Here is a 24,829-nt window from a genome sequence, read left to right as displayed (position 1 = left end):
CCTCTGAAGGTCTCTTGCCTTAAAAACCCTATGGGGTCGACATAAGTCATCAGTGACTTGATGGCAAAAAAAAAGGGAAACAGAATGGGAATGGTTCCAGCTCACAGCCTACTTGAAAATCATAATTTGTTGCTAGATTGAAGACTGTGATGTGGAATTCAACAAAATAGCAATCCACAGCCAAACTATGTCAGGAACAACTCATCTAGTAACATCATAACATATTATATTGCTTTTCCTCATATAAGCAGATAACTTTCATGTTGCTTTGTAAGCTGAGTAGCTTGAATATAGCCCCACTGACTTTGAAGGTAAACTGGCTGTCCACAGTTCTCTTGTATATGAAGAATCCTAGCTATGAAAACAGCAACCATCTTACCTTTGACTTCCAGGCGAACCTGGATCTCTGCTTTGCCCAGAATATTAGTGGCCACGCAAGTGTATGTTCCCTGGTCTTCTTTTCGAGCCCTGATAATTTCCAAAGTCCCATTCTCATACATCCTATAGTTGCCACCATCCAGAGTGTTTCCCTGGCCGTTCTTGAACCTCACAACAACACAAGAAATCATTTGTAAGAGAGGAAAGAAACACAAGGCATGTTCGGCTGGAAACAATGCTGCAGAAATTAGTAACAAGTCTTACCATCGTGTTGTGGGGATTGGGGACCCAAAGAATGGGCAATCCAAAAGAGTCCTGTTGTTCTGAATAACTTTCATCAGCTGGTTACGAGAAGCAAGGATCCGAGGAGAAACATCTTAAAAAGACAACAAAATGTTACCTATCATTATAACTTGAACCATGTATCTTCATTATGCATACAGCAAACACCCCTTTGTCTTTTACAAGATGCTATTTCCTTACTGATTAGGCATTCACTACTTTCTAAACTCATCCCATGCAAGGAAGACAAGTGCTTCTGTGCTTGCCTATCTACATAAACAGCTAGATATTTAAGGAAGAAGAAACATTTTGATTCCCGTCCCAAAGGGCTGACAGACAATTAAAACATGCTTATGTGGCACAGACCCAAATTAGTCAAAAAGGTGCTGGGGAGGGGAGTTATGTCTCTGTTTTTGCTGCTCTACTGTGCACATGAAGAAACAAAAATTGAGAAATAATTTCTCCACCCAGAAACAATTTTGGCATGGAAAATGGCTGGGGGGACGGGAACGGGGGCCATTCGTCCCCCATAGTAGTATTCCAAGCCCAAATGGGCTCTCCTTTGTTTTTTAACAGACATTCCTCACAGCTGCTGTGTGGCTACAGGGAAACAGAGTTGGATCTTGGGAACCAGGACCCAACTGCATTGTGCAGGGGGTTGGACTAGATGACCCTGGTGGTCCCTTCCAACTCTATGATTCTATGAAGTCTTTAAAAGACAGCCAGTCTAGTTTGGGCCCACACTCCGCCTTCACCCTCATTCTAAGGAGTAAAGGATCAACAATTGCAGAACATTTAGCTTCCACATCAGAAATTTCCCTTCCATCATTCATGACAAAGTAATCTACCCTACCCATGTTTGTTCTGAGGTGCTATGATTGCATAGAGGACAATACCTTGTGTACATGTTTCTTATAAACTTCTTAGCTGAAAGTATTATATAATAATAATAATATATAATAATGCATGTATGTTCATTTGATTTGAAAATTAACCCAGTAATTATGAAAGAGGATAAGCTAAGGTTACTATTGCCTAGGAGAAACACATGAATAAAAACACAGACTGGAGTATACTCTCTCCCTTTTCCCCCCTGAACGTAATCCCTTTCCCCCCCTGAACATAACCAGTGAGTGATCAAGGATGTTACTTTTCCAGGGGAAAGGAAATCATGAATATATGACCACTTCAAAGCAAGGATAACCAGAAATGCTATGAAATCATTGTAACCCTTCCTCAAAACAGTATATAATGTGCAGAATTCAGAAGCTTAATTATCCTATGTAATGCTCACCTAATACACTGACAAAGGCATTGGCTAACAGGTACCCATGGTCATTAGATGCATTGCATTGGTACACAGCGCTGCTGCCAATCTGGGCATCCCGGAACATAACAGTGTCTCCATTTACTTCACGGCTTGGATTAGGAAGAGAACCTTTGAGGCAGACATCAATTTATTTAGCAAACATGTTATCCTGTACTTCTGTTTCAAAAGGAATAACCAAGGTATTTTACATTGAAACAGCTAAAATACAATCCCTATGAAAACAGTCATAAACAGATTAATCCATACAACCATCATTAAAAGCAGCAAATACCTGAAAGCAATCAAACATTAATAAAACTGGCTAAAATTATAAAATCACATATAGAGAGAGCAGCAGGATAAAACAAGGTAAAATAAACAGTGTAAAAGCAACATAAAAATAAAAACATGATATAAAGCATCAGAACAGCCTAAAATCTTCAGCACACAAAAATACAAAATTAAAAGGCCTCTCAGAAAAAGTAAATCTTCAGATTCTGCTGGAAGACCAACAAAAAGAGGTATGCACCTCTGAGGGGAGGGAATTCTGTAATGGTCAGGAGGGGGCACCACTGAGAAAGCCCTGAAAAGGCTACTCACCAAATCTCACTTTTGATAGTGTTGACTCCTGCAGCACAGTCTTACTGGCTAATTTCATGTCCCAAACAGATATCTATTTATTTTATGAAATGTGCTGTATTTTTCGCTCCATAATGCACTTTTTTCCTCCTCAAAAGTGAGGGGAAATGTCTGTGCGTCTTATGGAGCGAATGTGTGTGAATCTGGCCCCCGGGGAGAAAGGCAAAGCTGCTGAGAGGCCCTGGGAGCCACAACCGACCCCCGGCAGTGGCAGCCCGGCGCGGAGCCCACGCACCCCAGGACCGGCTTTAAAGCCGCCAGCCAGTTGGGGGGTGGGAGGCCCCTCCCAACCGCCCAGCGCAGCCTCGGGACCAGGAAGCGCTGGGGGAAGGTTAAATTCCTCCGCGCTGCCATCCCAGGCAGCGCAGAGCACTTTCAAGACCGCCCCGCCCAGCTTCTGGGGACTCCCTGGAAGCCCGTGGGAGGGGTCTTTAAACTGCTCTGCGCTGCCTGCCCAGGCAGCGCAGAGCAGTTTAACCTCTCCCCGCGCTTTCCCGGTCCCAAGGCTCAGCTGTTGGGCGGGGACCCGCCCAACAGCTGAGCCTTGGGACTGGGAAGCGCCGGTGTGTGTGTGCGGAGGTTAAACTGCTCTGCGCTGCCTGCCCAGGCAGCGCAGAGTAGTTTAAACCCCCACCGCCCCCTTCCTGGGAGTCCCTGGGATGGCAGCGCGGAGGAGTTTAAGGACCCCCCGCCGAGCTTCCAGGGAGTCCCTAGAAGCCGGGCCGGAGGGGGGGTCTTGAAAGTGCTCTGCACTGTCTGGGATGGCAGCGCGGAAGAGTTTAAAGACACCCCCCCCCCCGCCGGGCTTCCAGGGAGTCCCTAGAAGCCGGGGGGGGGGGTCTTGAAAGTGCTCTGAGCTGCCTGGGATGGCAGTGAGGAGGAGTTTAAAGAACCCCCCCCCCGGGCTTCCAGGGGCAGTATACCATTTGATTCAGAATATATTTTTTTCTTGTTTTCCTCCTCTAAAAACTAGGTGCGTCTTATGGTCAGGTGTGTCTTATGGAGCGAAAAATACGGTGTATCCCTCATTTCTGCTCTCACAATGGTCAACAAGGTGGCTAACAGATTAAAACATACATAATAAAAACCACATTTTAACCCCCCCAAAAAACACAAATCATATAAAACAATTAAAAACAGACCTAAACTACATACAAAGATATAAAAAACAACCATTAAAACATTGGTCAGAAAGGAGGGATGACTGAGGGAATGCAAAATGAAACAAAAAAGTCTTCACCCACTAGTGGAAGATGGCAACAGAAAAGGACAAGGGAGAAGGGAGGTTTGGTGCCATGACTGTGAAGGCCCTCTCCTAGGTTACCACCCACCTAATCTCAGAAGGTAGCAGCACCAAAAGCAGGACCCCTAAAGACAGCCATAGTGGTTGGGCAGGTTCATACGGGACTAAGAGGTACTTCATATACATATGGGTGAAAGCAGTTCTTCATATACTTTATTATTTAGGACTTTAAAGATCAACATCAGCACTTTGAATTGAGCTACTAGTACATGTTATCAAGTCCACTTCAACAGACAACCACTACCACCCCATTTCTGTAATTATGGATGTTATATATTTACAAAAAAAGTCATTAGAATTCTCACTGTATGGACTCATGATCCCAGACAATTCCTTTGTAGAATTCAGAATACTGTACTGAAGACAGAGCATGGGGTAATAAGAGGGAAGGTAAGGAATTGAGATAAGACCTATAAGGGAAGCTACACAGTAGGCTATGCAATAGAATATTAAATTTTCTCCACTAACACTTGAGATACTAATGGTCAGATTCTGTGACACATTCTACAATACATGGCAACTATTCTTTAACAGTAGCAATTGTTACAAGCTAATCCATATGCCTACTTGGAAATAATTATGGAGGCTTCAAGTAAACATGCAAAAAATATCCAAGTATCTTAAACAAGATAAGACGAATAAGCTGCAACAGAAAAGAGAACTGAATCTAGTACTCAAGAGTTCTCCTTTTACGGCTTACTGGTGTCAGGAATTAACAGAACATTCCCTCATGGATGAATGCATATCAGTAAAATGGGGCTGCTCATAGAAGAAACAGGGGTATCTGTCTAGCCTAAGGACACTGCAGATATGAAGAAAAATGTCAGTTTATAAATTAAGAAGGAGGGAAAAAAACACAAAACAGCCTGATGAGAAATGAGCATGTTCATTACCCATGGAGAGCAGTTGAATGTAAGCTGTGGGGAAAGAAGGAAATGAAGGGGATGGAAAGATAAGACTGCTGACCTCCTAAGAGTTTATAATAGCCTGGACGAGAAGATGTATATAAGGGGGAAATTTCCCAGTCACTTATCCCACTGTGATTTCTCATTGGCCCCCAACTTATTCATGAAAAATTCCATGTTGCCTTTAATTAATCATAGCCGATGCAGGTAGTGTAGTCTTTATTAATACCATAATCAGTGAAAATACCTGTGTATTCTTATCCAGAATCATGAATTCAAGAAACATACTGTCAGGGTTGTAAGCGACTATTGTCTGTTCATAATAGAAATGCTTACTTTCTATAGGTTCTCCGTTCACCAGCCACTGGATTGAAGGCTTGGGGTTACCATTGGCTCGGCAAATCAGCCTCCCACCCTCACCGGGAGCCAGAACAAGATTCTCTGGTTCATCCAACCAGTAAGGAGCAGCTTTAAAGCAAGACAGATAGACAAAGGCATATTACAGCTAATGAGTCTGCTCTCTGACCTTTCACAGCATATTCCATTCTAATTAATGAGCATATCATCACTTATCATCACGAGAGCCAGAGTGGTTTGGAGCAGTGGAGTCTAATCTGGAGCACCGGGTTTGATCCCCCACTCCTCCACGTGAGCAGAGGACTCTAATCTGGTGAACTGGGTTGGTTTCCCCACTCCTACATATGAAGCCAGCTGGGTGACTCTCTTAGAGCTTAGAGCTCTCTCTCTTAGAGCTCTCTCAGCCCCACCTACCTCACAGGGTGTCTGTTGTGGGGAGAGGAAGGGAAAAGGTGATTGTAAGCCAGTTTGATTCTTTCTTAAGTGGTAGAGAAAGTCGGCATTTAAAAAACAAATCTTCTTATTTAAAGACTAGGAGAAGTTTTCTACAGCTTTGTCTGCCAATCATATTTATCTATTAACAAAACTTAACATTTTCTGTGAAAAATGCAATGCAGCCAATATAATAATATAATTAAAGAAGCAAAAATATAGTAACCATAGCTAAAATTACAAGAATAAAAATATACAAAAGCAGACATAAGCCCATGTTTTACTAACATGGGCTTGGTAAAACCCACTCAAACCTTCAGCCTTATCTAGTATCCTCCAAAAAGCGTTTTTTCCTAGCAGCTTGGGGCATCATACGGTGCCTTCCTAAAACACTTTCCTTGGAGTAAGCCTTAATGAATGGACCTCTGTAGGATTCTAAGTAGACCAGTTTAGACTGTACTGCACTGCTAGACTCCCACAAGTGCAGAAATTTGAGTATGTCCTCCAGAAGAGATCTTAATGAATAGGGTGGTTCAGATAGGAGCAAATGCCCATTAGAGTATGCTGGGGTCAGGTTGTCAAGGGTGCTGCAGATTATAAAGAGGACCGTAGGTTGGGCCCAAAGCACAGTAGCACCCAATGGAGTTGGGTCAAAATGAATGTTAGTTAGGAATGTTCTGAATAATGATTGCCAGGTACGGGCATTGCACTCCAAGTGTAAGAGACAGAATCCCTCTTGGATAAAATTCAGACAGAATTCACCCACTTGGCAATAACTATCTATACAAGAACTGAAGAAGGCTTCTTTTAACCCCCACCCCCATTTAAGAATTTGATTGCCTTTTCATTGGGGAAAACCTTCTCCTTTCTTGTTAATGAGAAAATGAATATTATTCATCCATTTATTGCAAATATTCATATGCCTATCTTTCTCCCTAGCATCTTAGGACTGAGGTGGGAAATAGCAATATAAAAACAATTTGATAAACATTAAATTAGATATAAACATTTTAAAAGATATAAAAGATTTTAAAAATCTAAGATGTACTATGCCTATAGGGAGGGGCCATGGCTCAGTGGCAGAGAATTTGCTTGTCATGCAGAAGGTCCCAGGTTCAATCCAATGGCATCTCCAATTAAAAGGATCAAGTGATAGGTGATGTGAAAGACCTCTACTTGAGACCCTGGAGAGGCACTGCCAGTCTGGGCACAATACTGACCTTGACGGACCCAGAGTCTGACTCAGTGTAAGGCAGCTTCATAAGTGTTTATGTGTGCTCAGCAGATTATTCTCCCTTTGCCCAGGGTCAGGCTACCCCCAAAGCTCTCTGGAATTAATCTTTTGCAGCCTTGCTAGAAACCAGGAGAGTAAGAGCTCCTCCCCCTTCCATGAGACTGTTCCAGGGGTGTGGGGCAGCCGCTAAGAAAGCTTGGCCCTGGATTGTTGCCAAACATGCCTTAGACAACAGGGGGTATTGCTAGTAAACCTTGGTGGGAAGAAAGAAGCTGCTGCATGTGAACATGCAGGGAGGTAGTCTTTCACGTATGTGGGCCCCAGGTCATAAAGGGTTTTAATGCCGAGGACCAACACCTTGGAATGGTCCCAGAATGTTTTGAAGGTACAATTCCGTTAACTCAAATGAGGAAAAATGCTTCTCTAATACAGAATGAATAATGCCTGCCTAGATTTCTTCACCATACAACTACATTTATCTGTTTTGTTTGAATGGTGCCCTCATGAAATAAAAATCCCTCTATAAAGTAGCATGTCAGGGATTGGGTAATAACCTTTAGTCCCTGGTATCTGGTTTTCTATGTGCAGGGACTTATATATGTCTGAAGTTATATAGTCTAGGGACATGCGATCTACAACCAATTCCTTTTTAGCATTCCACCCATGAATCACAATCCTAAACTTGATTTTCGAAATCTCCTAAATTCCTGATCAGGAAAATCTCAAAATGCACTTGGGATTTACTACTTGTAGATGCTACGAACTCAATACAACAGGTATCTTCTCCCAGTACTTCTGTAAACACAAAGTAGAATAGGCTACTGTCTACATGCACAAAAATACTCCCTAAACTTTCTAAAACAAACCAACAGCTGACGGTTTCAATTAGAATAAAATATATGGTCCACATGCTCAGATGGTGGAGCTTACGTTGGTCTTGCTAGGATAGGCTACTAGAAGGTGGTTCTCTTCCGTTGCAACACTTGGAATTTTTGCTTTATAATTACAAAGACGCTAATAGACAAAGGAATAAGAATGTTATAGTAAACAAGACATACCCTTCACTCTCACTGAGACTGTGTGGCGGCTACTGCCCACTTTGTTGGATGCTAAGCAGAAGTATTCACCAGAATCTTCCTCAGAGACGTTAGCAATACGAAGTGCTTTTCTGAAGTTCTCATAACTGATCCTGCCTACTGGGAGCTCCCCTCCTCTCTTGTGCCAATTGATGTCTGGTGTCGGACTACGGGAAGAAGAAGAGAACAGGATTCGTGCACTCGAATGAAGACTCTTGCAACACGAAAAAAAGGCAGTTGTTCCCTATGAGGTGGCTTGTTGATAAGAACAGGAATCTCACTGCACGGACTCAAGATCTATAGGTTATATGCACATGATTCTACCCCTGTATTATTACTAAAACATTGTCATAACCACAGTAGTTATTACTTGTTCATAATGGCACTGTTGTATTCTATACAAATTTGTGGTTGAGTGTCCCATCAGAGTCATACTTTTCATATGCCCAAAGGAGACATCATTTTATTCACTAATGCTGCCCTCAGGAGGAATACTTAAAAAGTTTTCATTTTATTCCTATTAAAAACAGCAATGAAATAAAATAAGAAATACAGGCAACAGAACTGGGTGGGGGGAAATATTGAAGTGCTTGACATGTCATGAGCCCACCCTTCTCCTGACCCCAAGTGGTACGTACACTCCTGAGGCAATACATTCCAGCAAGAGATCCTCCCCTCTCAGAACCATCTGACTGCTTGAGGTCCCAGTAGGATACATGAAGCTGGGGTGCCTTTCAGTAACACCTCGGGCTGAAATCAGGACATAAGGGGAAAAACACACACATTTGTAAATCTTTTTCTCTGCGGGGTTTTCAGCAATGAAGAACTTCTGGCAATGAGAAACAGCCAACAGCAGGAAAAAAATGCAAACAAGTCACAAGACACTGCAAGTCTGAATGTCTTCTCAAGGCCTGACATAGAAATTGTTAGACAGGTTTGGGGCAGATGCTTAAATGATGAAGGCTTGAACAGAAAAACAAGAGGGACAGAAGTGGTGTACAATGGAACGACGGAAAAGTGATGGGTCACTTTATTCACAGTGAGAACAGATTAAATTTTATAATAGAGTTAACCTTTTATAAGTTCTGACTTTGAAAAGAGCATTCAAGATTTAAATTTCTAAATTTCTTATTTCTTCAAAATAAAATATTTATGTTTATCTCTGTGTACCTTTTGCACACTTATTGGAGGTAAAAATTTGAACACATTCTGTGTGTGTGTGTAAAGTGCCTTCAAGTCGCAGCCGACTTATGGCGACCCCTTTTGGGGGTTTTCATGGCAAGAGACTAACAGAGGTGGTTTGCCAGTGCCTTCCTCTGCACAGCAACCCTGGTATTCCTTGGTGGTCTCCCATCCAAATACTAACCAGGGCTGACCTGAACACATTCTATGGACATTTAAAAACCTCCTTTGACTTTTCACAATACTTTTGTAACAATAGTAGTAATACTAGTAATAATAAACAAATTGAGAAAGGGAACGGTATGTTTGCCAGACAGGGAAAATGTTCCCTTAACTTTTTCTTTTGTGCAAACATATCTAAAAACTTCTTACTCTTGGAATAGCCAGCCAGAATTAACAGAATAGTAAAAGATTGATTCTATAAAGGAAGCCACGGCCCTCAGTTTGCAAGACCTGAACAAGGCTGTTAACGATAGGATGTTTTGGAGGACACTGATTTATAGGGTCTCCATGAATTGGAAGCGACTTGATGGCACTTAACACACACACAAAAAAAACATTTTGGTACCCAGAGAGAGTAAGGGATTTGCACTAGAGATAACAATAATTTAATATGTTCAATTAACCAAAGTGAGGATGCACTTGGGACACAGTTCAACAATGCACACAGGACCCCAACTTACCTTGAACTGCACTGCATGCAAACCAAAATTATGTACCCAGGCCTCCATTAATCCAATACTATTTCACTGTTGTGAACGGAGATACACCATATATAAACAAGTGCAGAATTCCACATAAAAAAGACAAGGTGTGAACCTTGTAGGACTCCTAATGCACCCAGTGAGCTCTCTCACATGGAAGGGCTATCCCATTGCCTTCAGCTCCAGGGACAGCTCCAGGTTCAGGGACAAGCAACCCAAGTGACTACCTGGGGTGCTGGGCTTGGAGGGAGTACCAGGCTTGAGGAATGCCTGTAATAAGCTACATTCAACGTTGAATAAATAGAGGGGGGCACCAAGGATGCTCCTTGCCCAAGGCATCATTTGGATCAGGACCAACCCTAGCTCCAGATGTCTCTATTGTGCTGATAGGGCTGCTGGCAACACATAAGTCATTGGAGAAAGTCTGGGGCACGAAATAAAAGAGTTCCACAAACACACTGCTGAGCACTCTTCAAGCAGTCTTCAAGCAGCACCTAGACGAACACTTGTCAGGGATAATTTAGGCTGATCCTATATCGAGCAAGGCCCTGACCTGGATGGCCCAGGCTAGCCTGATCTCGTCAGATCTCAGAAGCTAAGCAGGGTCAGCCCTGGTTAGTATTCGGATGGGAGACCACCAAGGGATACCAGGGTTGCTGTGCAGAGGAAGGCACTGACAAACCACCTCTGTTAGTCTCTTGCCATGAAAACCCCAAAAGGGGCCACCATAAGTAGCCTGCGGCTTGACTGCACTTTACACACACACATCGAGCAGGGGATTGGACTAGATGCCCTGTATTTATTTATTTTTATTTTATTAGATTTCTGTCCTGCCCTTTCCTGACTACAGTCAAGCTCAGGGCGGCTAACACCCAAAATAATACAATGAATTAAAAGTACATACTATACAATATATAAACTATAATTTAAAAACCTTCTTGATTTTAAAATTCCAAATTGGTGCCCTTAGCATTAAATACAATGATGGGGATAACCCATCCGGGGGTGGGGGGGACAGAATGGGAAGGCAGAACCAAAAAATACCAAACAGAAATAAAAGTAGGGGTAGGAAAAAAAACAGGGAACAAACAAGAACAATTTGATGTTGAAGTTTTGATCCAGAAACCCACAAAGTCCAGGCAATTTTTGGCCACCTGACTCAACCAACCACATTGAGTCTACATCACTGAAGGCCTCCAGTGCCAGCCCCTATCTTCAACAAACAGTAGCTATGCAAACAAGTTCAGGAGAAGTCATGGGCACTCCTGCCTCAGCTACTTCACAGTATCATTATAGAAGAACCACTGTGAAAGATCCTTTGAAACTGGAAGCTGAAACCATACTTTGTATGGCCCCTTCCAACTCTAGGATTCTATGATTCACTCAAAAGTCTGGATTGGAATTTGTATCAATGCTATCAAAACAGTAATGTGAACTATTAAAAAGGGAGCAAGAGCATCTTCTGTATTTGTTTATCACTATAAAGAGGTGAAGAAGCAATGAAAGTAAAGAACTTGGCAATGATTTGTCCAGTAATCTCAAGTCTATGTTGGTCTAGAAATTCTCGCACTACCTACATTCTTCAACTACCTAAGTTCTCCAAAAGCTGGAGGTTTATGAAACCCAAAGGCCACACTAGACTTACACCATTACCTTCAACAGCAGCCTCCCTCTCCACCTTTCAACAAAACACTCTGAAAACAGAGGGATTTTCAAAGGCAGCTTGAGATATGGCATGGTGTGTCTGCTCTTTAAAGCAACAAATTCCACTGAGTGCCTCAAATAGCTCTTTAGATCCTTAATATTATATTTACACACAACTTGCAGAACTGTTTCATGAAAGTTATGGACAACTTTCTACATCTGATACATAAAGCACATGGTATTCTATCAGAGTTATCACCAAAATGTTCTCTAAATCACAATTCTATTTTACTACAGAGCAGTTCACTGAAACACATTGCCCTCAGATATTCAGCTTTCTGTCTGTAACCATGAAGAAAGACAGACGGAATGGAAGAAAACAAGCAAAAAAAGTTTTAGCGGCTTAGAATTTCAACAGCGTTTCTACGAGTCACATTTGAAGTTCAGCTGCAGTCAGCTGCAGCCCATCCTTGAAAGAAATGATTTGAAAACCATCCATTCAGAGTACGATATATGATTTCAACACATGAAAAGGAAATGAGGAGTCATCTCACAATTAATTTTATGAAAAAAATTACAACACTATCAGTGCAAACCTGCAAGGGAGAGGGAAGCGCACAAGGAGCCAACAAGGGCTTTGCTGGTGTATCTCATTAGACCTCATTACGATTTGTTGTTCAATAAAGTCAGGAGTGTTCTACATCTTTGTCCCTGTCTGTATGTGAAAGGATGAGACTAGCTCTACACCCTCCCTGCCTACCTCCTGCACCCCCTGAGTTCCCTGAGGGCTGCCCCTTCACACATCTGAGAGGGTGGGCTCTGACTGAGGATGCCCATGCCATGATCACTGTTGCTGGTTTTCTTGATGCAAGTTGATTTCCATTTTGTTGAACTGCACCACATAGCAGACATCCAGTGAAACCTTGAAAGGTGACCCCAAATATTGGTCTCCACCCCTTCCCCCTCCATACTCTGCTGGTTGCTCTGTGCAGCTTTTAGAAGGAACGGGTTGGTGGGTGGTCCAAGGTGATATGTGGCTGCTCTAGCACTGAGGGGCATCCCTGAGTCCCACACTCCTCCATACCACTGCTGGCATCTAATGCAGCTTGGAGATGTTGTAGCTGCAGAGGACCCAGGGTAGATGCCACAGAGCTGCTGCCCTGGGTGCAACATAGAGGGGTTGTGGAGTAGTGGCTCTGCCAAAATGACGGTTTTCCAGGGTGGCCCATTAGCTGGGCCATCCTGTTCCTCCTTCCAGGGTTTGCAGGGGCAAAACATTAGCTCTGAAGCTCTTACCTGCCAGTGGCTTTTCCCCGAGTGGGGACCAAATCAGGAGTCCTGGCCATGTAATACCAGTGCCTTTCCACTGAGCCATGCCTGCCTGTGAAGTAGCCTCTGCCTGGCACCATGTAGTTGGTGGTGGTGTCAGGGTTGCAGTGGAGAGCCTAATGCCTGGTGGCAAGGCTCCTTTGAACGTACCCCTTTGACCCAGTGGTTAGGATTCTTGTCTTGGGTATGGGGCTGGCCTCGGTCTTTTTTTACTTTTTCATAGGAGGGGTGTCGCTCAGGCCCTTACCAGGGAAGGGGTGGATGTCCTTCCCTTATGGGTTGGGGGCTGGGGTGACATGCCTCTGTGGGGGTTGCGCTGTTGCTGGGTCTTTCCTACTTGTCCACTCTGGGGGAGGGGAGTGACATTGAGAGGCAGTGGCCAGATCAGTGGGCGGTGATTGGCTGTGCCACTCACTAGGGCATGCTCAGTTGCCACTGTCTGACTGGTGAGTGTTGCTGGGGTTGCTATGGATTCTGGCAAGCTTGCTATGTCATCTACGCCTTGTGGAGGGGCATGTGTTGTTATTTCCCCTGTGGAATGTCCATAGAGGATGGACAGCAGGGCCTCTTCTGCGATGGCAACTGGCTGCCACTACTGCAGCAGCCCTCAGATTTGCGCTGTATATTACTGAATAGTTAAGCATGAATTAGAGTTTAATTGGGTTGATTTTAAAGCCTGAAACAGCAGACATTGTATACAATAACTGAATTTCCTGAAAGGACAAGGCACCTTATGATCTAAGCAGTGGTACCCTATAACAGAATCTGGGCATTTAAATGAAAAGTTAGAATCAGGATGAATGAACTGGGTCAGTGGGTGCAATAAATAATGAAACAATTATTCTGTTCTGCTCCAAGTGATTAAATCACTTGAACAATCTGCAGAATTCCATAGACAGTGACTGCAAAAGGTGTGAATGAGGGGAACAGATGCAAACATCTGAAGCTAATCAGACAAAGAGGTAATTACAACAACTATAGAAGGGTTAATACATAGAAATTAACTAATTAGTACAAGAGTTTTCCACAGGTACACAGATGGTGCTTGCAAGGGAAGTAGACCAGTCACATACATAAAAGACAACAAATAGTGAACTCAGATCAGCAAAAACAACTAGAAGGCCAAGTTAACAATTGTGCTAACTTGGATAAATGTCTGGCATTAAAAGACATTCATTGGTAGAACAAAAGGAAATTATGTCTTACGGCTATTGTCCCTTGCAGAATACTCTATTAATCAGTTTAGGCCAAAGATTTCTAACTCTGCTGTTGTAAAATCCATCTTGAATCAGTAGTTCAGTAATAGGCTTTGTTCTGTTTTGGGGGATGGATAATGAAGCACCCTTCCATGTGCATATGCAGGAAAGGAAGATATGAGAATAAACACCTACAACATTAAGTTAATTTCAGGACTTCCAAAACACACAGTCCATGACTTAAGAACCTCATTAGGAAAATCTACAGCAGAAACTTTAAGACTTGTTCTTAACTAGTATTATGTGAGATGACAATACATTTATAAGAATTTGGTTAGTTAATTATTTAATTAATAGATTACCACTATAAATCAATCTGTGATAGTACCAGGAAGATGTTTTCACCAAATTACTGATGATTCCCCTACTTTTAATGAAACTCTCTGTCACGGCTATGACAGCTTACATAACATGGAGAGACATTTCACCAAGAGCCACTCTGGCACAAACACAATGAATGGGAATTACATGAGAGAATTAATTTTGCTCTTGCATAACTCCTATTTACTTCAGTGGAGCTTATACAACAGATGTTTTCAGTTGATAATGCTGAGTGTCTTGGTATACACAGTCTTAATGTGTTTTTTTCCTATGGCCACATCTGCAAATATATTACTACTTGTACTTGGATTGTGAGCAATGCAACGTTTTTAGGCTTTGTACAGATAAATTACAGATCCAAGTCTGGTGAACTTGGCATTGACCAACCATTGCCGTAATGGTAACTTACTAGTAGGATTAATATAATCAAACAATATATTGGTGATGAACTTTTTAAAAAGGAACATATTTATAAAGCTTTCCTAGAAGGATCCACACACTTAAGTTTCACATATACGCACATGGTAATGTCAACTGCAGGCATTACCTTAGCACAAAAGACAAACACATTTGCCATTTACATGTCTGCTAGTATATCTATAATTAATGGAATGAAATAAATACAGGAACGCAGATGTCAGCCTGGATTTGGCTTACAATATTTCCATGCTCTGAAATCATATATATCAACATAACTCTATGTCAGAGCATCCAGGACAACTTATTTACCAGTGGATACACATGTGTCCTGGAATGTATGCATGCACACACACACACAGTGTCAATGTGATACAGTTGCTAGAATGCTAGACCTTGACTAGGGAGGCATGGACTCAAATATTTTCTCTGCCATGAAGTGTACTCAGTGATCTTGCTACAGACACCATCTCTCAGCCTAACCTAACTCGCAGGACAGTTGTGAAGATAAAATGGGCAGGAACCTCCTACACTGATCTGTGCTCCTTAGCAGAAGGGCAGGATAAAAATCTAATAAAAATAAATAAATGGCTGGTGTAATGCCAGTGCCTCTACTAATCTTTTATGGACTGTATGTACACAAAGCCTTATTCCCTCGCTAAAGCAAACCCTGTAACACTGGAATAATGAAGCTTAGCCAGATGCTAGCTACTCATCTATCACAGCATGCAAGAGGTAGAGAGTTGAGCATTTGGCAAAAATCCTCTTAATGGGATTTACAAATGCATAATGGGAAGAGATTATATGTTACTAAATTTCATGGTTCTATAATATAAGGAATCACGCATATGCTTCTGTGAAGAAAATATTCTGAGAGAACATCTGAAGAGAAGGGAATAGGACACTAACAGCATTTATGTCATTTTGTGAAAACAGAATATCAGCTCCAGAATATAATTTAAAATGGTGTTATCCAAATTTTTGAAACCAGAGGCTTACTTAGCTTCTACATTCAAAAAGATCATGTCTATTTTCTCAATCAGCTCCTAGAACAATTGGCAGGTGTGCTCCTTGTAATGGTGGATAGCTCAGTTAATATTCTTGCATAGATTTACCTTGTACATTTTTCCCATCCATCTTCCTCTTTGATCTGTCAGGAACGAGGAAGGCAGATGTGGTTTCTGGGCAGTGGTGATGATGTGGTATGGCCAAATGCCTACTAGCTGCTATAGGGGTTGTATCACAGAATCCCAGTGTCTCAGGAATCTCTCTGTCTCAGGAAGACCGCAGTCCCCATGTGTATGTAAAGCGCTCAAAAGTGCTCAAAATCTTACAGCAAAGGCTGTTACCATATATGGAATGAGAAATGCCTGATGTTCAAGCTGGTTTCAGAAAAGGAAGAGGCACTAGAGATCATATTGCAAATATACGCTGGTTACTGGAGCATATGAGAGAATTTCACAAGAAAATCAGCTTGTGTTTCATAGATTACAGCAAAGCTTTTGACTGTGTGGATCATGAAAAGTTATGGCTGGTTTTAAAGGAAATGGGTGTGCCACTACATCTGATCGTTTTGATGCGCAACCTGTACTCTGGACAAGAGGCCACAGTTAGAACAGAATATGGAGAAACGGAATGGTTTCCAATTGGCAAAGGTGTCAGACAAGGATGTATTTTATCTCCCTATCTCTTCAATCTATATGCAGAACATATAATTAGGAAAACTGGATTAGATTTAGATGAAGGTGGAGTGAAAATTGGAGGGAGGAACATTAATAATTTGAGATAAGCAGATGACACTACATTATTGGCAGAAAATAGTGAAGATTTGAAACGACTACTGCTGAAAGTTAAAAGAGAAAGTGCCAAAGCAGGACTATAGCTGAACATCAAGAAAACAAAAGTAATGACTACAGGGGTATTACACAACTTTAAGGGTGACAATGAAGTAATTGAAATTGTTCAAGACTTTCTATTCCTTGGCTCCACCATCAACCACAAGGAAGACTGCAGCCAAGAAATCAGAAAGAGATTGAGACTGGGAAGGGCAGCCATGAAGGAGCTAGAAAAGATTTTGAAGTGTAAGGATGTGTCACTGGCCACCAAGACTAGATTTATTCATGCCATCGTATTCCCTATTACTATGTATGGGTGTGAAAGCTGGACAGTGAAGAAAGCTGATAGGAAGAAAGTAGATTCCTTTGAAATGTGGTGTTGGAGGAGAGTGTTACGGATTCCGTGGACTGCCAAAAAAACAAATCAGTGGGTTATAGATCAAATCAAGCCTGAACTGACCCTAGAAGCTAAAATGACTAAACTGAGGCTATCATATTTTGGTCACGTCATGAGACGACAAGAGTCACTGGAAAAGACAGTCATGCTAGGAAAAATTGAGGGCAGCAGGAAAAGAGGAAGACCCAACAAGAGATGGATTGACTCAATAAAGGAAGCCACAGCCTTCAATTTGCAAGATCTGAGCAAGGCTGTCAAAGATAGGACATTTTGGAGGACTTTCATTCATAGGGTCGCCATGAGTCGGAAGCAACTTGACCGCACTTAACACACACACACAAAGCGCCTTCAAGTCGCAGGCGACTTATGGCGACCCCTTTTGGGGTTTTCATGGCAAGAGACTAACAGAGGTGGTTTGCCAGTGCCTTCCTCTGCACAGCAACCCTGGTATCCCTTGGTGGTCTCCCATCCAAATACTAACCAGGGCTGACCCTGCTTAGCTTCTGAGATCTGACGAGATCAGGCTAGCCTGGGCCATCCAGGTCATACTGTTAAGGAAGTCACTGCTGCCTCCATATTCCAATGGTGAGCTAGGTGGATGGTTTAATTTTTCAAAGCACATGTCTACCTCTCTTTTAGAATACTAATGTGCATTAGCACACAGTTTAGGAATAAGCATTCTCATAATTTAGGGCCAAATGACACATTATGCAGGAGATACCACAGGATGATCCAAATTTGTTCAGATCAGTGGTGCTGAGAGAGGGTCCCCCCCAATCTAAATCACCCCTCTGAAGCTGCGTCCATTCAACCAGTACCTCCTCTTTGAGGCAATTCCTGCTTCATTTCTTGAAGAGATGCAATAGTTGCTATAGAAGGCAACTTCTAGAAATGTCCTGTACTCTTTGATACCATATGTAAAACATATTTCTCCTTCTACCCTTGGCAATCTTTTCTAACTTGTTAGCACATCCTGGCAGTTCCAGACTGTTTTTATAATAGAGTACATTGGTGTGAACTTGTATGCCATTTAAAGGGCATCAATAGATTCAAGGAAATAACGTCTTTACTCAATGAGTGATTAAAATGTGAAATTCACTGCCAGAGGATGTAGTGATGGTCACAGCACAGATGGCTCTAAAAGGGGATTAGATAAATTCATGAAGGACAGGTCGATCAGTGACTACTAGCCATGGTGACTAAAAGAGACCTTCTCCAATGAAGAAGAAGAAGAGTTGGTTTTTATATGCCGACTTTCTCTACCACTTAAGGCAGAATCAAATCAGCTTACAATCACCTTCCCTTCCCCTCCCCACAACAGACACCCTGTGAGGTAGGCGGGGCTGAGAGTATGTGACTGGCCCAAGGTCACCCAGCTGGCTTCATGTGGAGGAGTGGGGAAACATATCCAGTTCACCAGATTAGCCTCCGCCGCTCATGTGGAGGAGTGGTGAATCAAATCTGGTTCTCCAGATCAGAGTAACTGATTTGCCACTATGTGAGACAGGATGCTGGACTAGATGGACCACTGGTCTGATCCAGCAGGGTTCTTCTTATGTTCTTATGAAAGTCAGCACAGCTTCATAGAAAAGGTTGCATAATCACTTCATCCATACCCTATCCTGTCTCCTCATAATCCTACATGACCTATTAGTAATCTCTGACCTTCCAGAGCCACCTACTTGCATGTAGCTTCCAACTTGTTCTAGATTTATTCAACATCAGTTTCTATAAATAAAGATGGGTCCACACAGCAGTGTTTCATCCAGCAATGAACAGGAAGCATAGGAAATGTGCCCGGAAACTGGAGGTATGTTATTCCCATCCAGAATACCCTTCCTTCCTAAACTTGAGAGACACATAGAATGAATGTTCCCTTCCAATGTAGAGTTTGGATCAACTAAAAGCAGCACATCTGACACCCCAACATTAGTGCTATGTAAATTCACTCTTATTGCTTGATTATGTGAAACTGATAAACAGACTGGCCATTAAATTGTAGAAGAGGGAAGACAAATTTAAGATAGGGGCCATAGGTCACTTGTAGAGTGCAAACAGACAATCTCTTGTATAATCCCTGACACTGCTGACTAAAATAGATAATACTAGTCCAGATGGGCCAAAGGTCTAGCACAGTGTAAGGCAACTTTAAATTCTCATATGTACGAAAAGAAAAATGAGACTGGTCCTTGCCTATTGCCCAGTGGAAAGTTTCTCTTGAACATAATTGTATCATTCTACAATTATTTGCTCATGATTGATCATTACGAATCCAGATTTGATCAGCATACAAAATGGACAATTGATCGATTCATCACCAAGATCTCAGGATTCACTGTAGAGATCCTACTAAATAGGAAATAGGATCCTGGAATAAACATTATCAGGAAAATTGGCTAGAAAAATGCTATCCTTATATATTTTTGATAACAGTACACAATAACACATGTTAGGCATATAGGAACTTTGTTTAAATTAAGCTGTTTGGATTTTTTTTTTTTTTTTTTTGCTGGAGACAGTAGCCCAGACCTGCCTTAACAAGACATTTCTTGTTTTCGCATAATGCACTCCTTGTAAGCGTAGAACTCTCCTCTAATTTTATATGCCACCTCCTTGAGCATCTCAAGGGCATCCCCTAATTCTAATTAAAGGAATGTTTCTTGTGACACTGCCAGTTTCTTAGAATATAAAATGCTCCAGGCACTTTGCAGGGAGGGGTATGGGTTAAAAATATATCAAACACTCAGAAGCCCCACTGATTTCAATCAAACGTATTTGCAAGTATATTAAACATTACGAAGTCCATTAATCTCCTCCCATGGTAGATTAACCATACAAAAGTCATTGCTTGATGTGACATTTATATCTGAGAATTTTCATAGATAGTAGGGTATTCCTGACTTCAAAACCATCATCACAATTCTACCATACATAAGGGATGCCCTCTTATGCAGATATTTATGTGTGGAGAGGGAGGGGGAGAGAGAGAGAGGGGGTGGAGAGAGAGAGAGAGAGAGAGAGAGAGAGAGAGAGAGAGAGAGAGAGAGAGAGAGAGAGAGAGAGAGAGAGAGAGAGAGAGAGAGAGAGAGAGAGAGAGAGAGAGAGAGAGAGAGAGAGAGAGAGAGAGAGAGAACTAGAACTGCAGCAGAAAGCCCTACTTCTGACCTATATGTGATCACAGGAATATATGAATGGAACTGATGCATACATGTCCGCATATTAATGTCACACCATCAGTAACCCTGCTTTTACAGGTTCTCAACTGAATGGAATTGTACATGCATAGGCTCTATTTATATGTTCCAGTCAACTTACAAAGATCTGGGGGTGATGCTAATTGCAGCGATCATGCTCCATATCACATGCATTCATTCTATCAAAACTTTGTAGCGTTAGCTATTCACCAACTTTTTCCTGCTGATTTTGCATGTTAAATGAGAGTTTGAGCACTCCTCAACTGTCAGTGAACTGTTTGCTTTAAGTTACTTTAATCTTTAACAGTTAATTGAAACAATTACAGAAAAGTTAAACTAGCTTTTTAGTAGATGTTAAGCATTGATATTGGCCTTCTTATCTTGTTATATCAGATGTAACTCACAGCACATGCTGACTGGCTCATTTGTACTTGTGTTGATTATCTCATATTTAGTTAAGAACCAACCAATCTAGATAGCAATCACATGATTAGAATAGAACAGATTTAGAAAAGGTAAGATTGATATTTTTCTATAAATATGCACTACCATGATATGCAAATCGGACTTATCTGGATGGAAGTCTCAGAAGAAGATTAGGTGAGATTTCTGGGTGTGTGACTTGGGCTTTTTGATAATCCCTCAAAGCAGTGAGACAAAAACCTGAAACCTGGTTTGCTTTTTAAAATATTACTCACTATAATATGATTAAGCAATGTTAGGAACTTTGATAATTTAAGCACTTTTTTTACAGTAATTGTAGTGTTCATTTTTACATGCCTGTGTTTCTTACTCTGTCTTGCACAATAAAGAGAACTGTTCCTTTTTTCAATAAAAAATAAAAGTCTCAACAGGCTTTTGGTCTGGTTTACTGAGCATAGTTCAAAGAACTGAACTCCCACCTTACTTGTTTGTATTATCAGATTTAAAGGTTCATAAACAACTCTGCTGCTAAATGGTTTCCACAGGAAAAGCCTTTTAAAATTGTTTAGTCCAGATTCTCTAATAGGATGGAAGAGTGAACTTGTTACATCTGAATGGCTAAAAAGAGCTACAGTCTCCAAAGAATTACAAAAAAATTCATACAGTGATGCACCAATGCTGGAAGTGGAAAAGGACTGCTTTGCTGGTTGTGCCGACTTTTTAAAAAAGTAGTTATGCTTGAACACTTGCCAGATAAGTTCATGTCCTGCTCAGTACTTGAGAATCAATAGTTCTGATGCATCTGAGTAAATCTGGAAGAATCCAGTTTGCACAACTACACTATTTTCTCATGTAGTTAAGCTGCTTGCAGTAGTCACCCACCATCACTCATCTGCTATGGCCTCTAATATTAAAAGGCAGACAAAAGGAAAAATTCCATTCAAGATTTTTTGAGTTGAGATTTACTACTTAAATGCTTCTGTACGTTGTCAGTGTCTGCCATGAACCCAGCTAATCTTGTGATTGGTTTCTGAAATGACTTTTTGAGTAGATGCCTCTAACTGTGCAGGCACCAAAAAACAAGCAATGAAATCTATCCAATGTCAGTCATTTAAAGGATGCATCTGACTGTGCAGGCACAAAGGGACGAATGGCAAGCAATTCTGTGCTTTATACAAATAGGTCAATTTTATGATCTGAATGATCATGACTCTGGGGACACTGCCTTTTCTCTGGTAAATGAAATGATGTTGTTTCCTAACTGGGAAAAAGCAGCCAGAAGTTATGGTGAGCAAGTGGCTACAATTGCAGGTGCAAATCTGCTCAGCCTGGTGCTATTCTTGAGATGAACTTTCCCATGGAGCATTGAGCTGATGTAATCAGGAGCTCACCTAGAGAGTAACTGGGGGAGTTTGAATGAGGTAAGTTATTTTGGCAATCGTACTTGTGTTGAAGTTTGGAGCATGTCTTTTTTAAAAAGCTAGCTAGATGAACAGTTCCCCGGAGCATTAGTTTTAACATTAACATTAGTTTTAAGTTAGCTAAATGCTGCAGCCACAAGGAGAATCATGTTTGTATTCAGTCACGAACAAACAATGTAAAAAAAACGGATCTTTCTCCCTCACCTCCCTGTACAAAATATTATGTCATTTGGGAAGCACACATTTCAGAAGAGGTATGCGGACCATGCATAACTGGGAAATAAAGTCTGCATGTTGTACAACAAACTGATTGTATGCATCCTTTATTAAGAGCATTGTACAACTTGCTACATTTGTGTTAGAGAAATCAGCAGGAGCCTTTGGGCTTATGCTCCCAACCAAGATTTTCGAAAAGCTGTTTGCTTTTATTTTATGAAAACTCTCCCCCACCCCACTTTCCCCTAAAGTAAATCCCCCTTTTCGCAATTGTTTACATAATCACACCATTTGCACACCACTTTCAACCTACTGCAAAAGAATGATTGTGCCCCAGGGGAGAGAAGTGATTGTATATCTGAAGCATAATTTCGAATGCAGGCTTCCCTCCAGTGTTATATTCTCTAGAGGGAGTCAGACAAAAAGGAAAGAATGGAGATTCTTTTGAAGCATTTATCAGACATGAAACACCAAGGCAAAGAATCTATATCACCAACCAGAGAAGAAAAATCAAGCATTTTTCTTTACACATTCTGCTTGCTATTCAATACTTATTATAATTAAAGATATTTCCTTTAAACGGACAAGTTAAATATACACAATATATATTTATTTGTACCAAGGGATCTTATTTTCAGTGAGGGTTTGATGAAACCTTCTGGGAGAGTTTTGCTGCAGCAGATGGGTGTTATTTAGATCATTTCTATGTAAACATGAGCTTCAGGTAACAGGTTTACATGATGTTAAACATCTGGCTACTGTGTCATGTTGGATGGACTGATTGTTTTTGTTTCACACACACACGCACACACAGAAATAAAAAATACTATTCAACACTGCATGAATAACATGCAAATTCAAAGCTATGAACTGTTTTAAGGACATTAATTCAAAGATTCCATTCACATCTGCCATTAAATAAGACAAACTGCATGTTCTGAAGACTACGAAAATGTGTTTGGTGAGGTCTGAATTTTCAAGATCCAGATATATAGTTTCAGTAGGCCATTCAAAATTGCCTTTGCCAGTTTCACTGACTGACCATCAAGTGATGTTAACACAATAGTAAGTCAGGTTAGATACAGAGGAGTTAGAACATGAAGTTCTCCCGAAGTCAGTGTTGACTCACCACTGTATATGTCAGTGTGATTTCGAAAGGACGTTTCATTATGGGGATGCTCTGTAATAAACAAAAGAACATGAGCGTACCAAAGGCAACAAAGCATGCACTGAGTAACAAAAGAAGCATAATGGAGAAGAGGGCACAAAAGGAAATACAAACACACATAACAGAAAATTCTAATAAAAGGAAACCAAAGCCAAAGGCAACATAACACGTAGATTGTTCCAAAAAACTTCAACACAATCTGGAAACAACAACAAAAGAGCAACAGAAAACAGCAATTAAAAGGAGGAAACTAATTATTCCTAGACAATGAAGAAATGTAGTTTCTTTTTAAAAAAACCATAAATTTAAATTATCAGCTGACATTTTCAAAGACATAGGAATGTTCAATTGGACTTTCAAATAATAGGAAATTCTCAGTAATTATGTAACATCCAACACACCATTCTGGTTTTCTAGAAGAGCAATTATTTTGTCATTAGACTTTCTAAAGTAGGTGAGAGAAACATAATAACTCATCTACTTTGCCCTTAGTACAAAATGATGGATTAGGCTCAGCCAAGTGACAGCTTTAACACAGAAAACATATTGGGATGAATATTAATAGTATAAACATGATTAGAGTGAATTGTGCTTCACTCAAAAAACTAATATTTGCTAAGAGAGATACCTACATTCTATTCACTCTCAAATTAACTATTATTTCTACTAAATTTTAAGAACCGGGGGTGGGGGTGGGGGAACAGATCAAGAATCTTGGCTCCACAGGCCAGTAACAGACATGCCTCCAAATGTTGGTTTTGACCAATTGTGGCTCAGCATCTATCTGTAGCTATATTTCAATCTTCAGCCAATGTGTAAATGCTACTTTGAGGCATTCTGTGACATGGGTACTGTATCGGTTGAATGCTCATAGTTCATAAATCTTCATGAGAAAACAAGCACTATAATTCCGATTGGCACCTACATTCAACAAAACAGCCCATGCCCTCAAACCATTCCAGATTCCTGTCTCTGAGTCCTCAGAGAACGCGGAATCAAATAAGTATAATTAGAATTCTAATCAATGTGAACATTTTCTAGAGTTAGATCATGATGGGTGGCCATGTTAGTCTGTTTGTAGTAGCACCTTAAAGACTAACAAAATTTCTCAAGAAGTGAACTGTGACTCATAAAAGCTCATACCTTACCAGAAATTTTGTTAGTCTTTAAGGTGCTACTGGACTCTTGCTCTTTTCTACTTTCTAGAGAGTGTGAATTCTATACTAATTTATTAGAAACCTGGCGGTGAAGGAGAGAGAAAAAAGTTGACTAAACACAATTGTTGATGAAATTATTTTGTTTCTAAGGGAAGGGAGAATATAGACTCCCAGTATTAATAGTTCAAAAATAAATACATAATAATATCCTAACTAGAATGTCATATATCCCAACCCTTGCACTACTCTA

At 41.0% G+C, this 24,829-nt stretch overlaps 1 protein-coding gene across 8 annotated transcripts in view; it reads right to left on the bottom strand.

Annotated features, from left to right (window-relative positions):
* Positions 1-24,829, bottom strand: part of NFASC (neurofascin) — a 230,883-nt gene that overhangs the window by 78,119 nt on the left and 127,935 nt on the right. For 5 of the 8 annotated variants that reach the window (XM_056867422.1, XM_056867423.1, XM_056867426.1 and 2 more), the window contains exons 8-14: positions 23,384-23,434; positions 8,554-8,665; positions 7,898-8,082; positions 5,153-5,284; positions 1,955-2,098; positions 643-754; positions 380-546 (exon numbers count right to left, since the gene is read on the bottom strand). In XM_056867422.1, the coding sequence (XP_056723400.1) occupies positions 380-546; positions 643-754; positions 1,955-2,098; positions 5,153-5,284; positions 7,898-8,082; positions 8,554-8,665; positions 23,384-23,434 (903 nt within the window). The remainder of the gene's footprint in view (positions 1-379; positions 547-642; positions 755-1,954; positions 2,099-5,152; positions 5,285-7,897; positions 8,083-8,553; positions 8,666-23,383; positions 23,435-24,829) is intronic. The other 3 variants (XM_056867424.1, XM_056867425.1, XM_056867428.1) reach the window with 1 other exon arrangement.

The sequence above is a fragment of the Euleptes europaea genome, chromosome 2 (genome assembly GCF_029931775.1).
Source record: "Euleptes europaea isolate rEulEur1 chromosome 2, rEulEur1.hap1, whole genome shotgun sequence".
NCBI classification, from domain to species: Eukaryota; Metazoa; Chordata; class Lepidosauria; order Squamata; family Sphaerodactylidae; genus Euleptes; species Euleptes europaea.
This window is presented reverse-complemented; position numbering and strand designations above follow the sequence as displayed.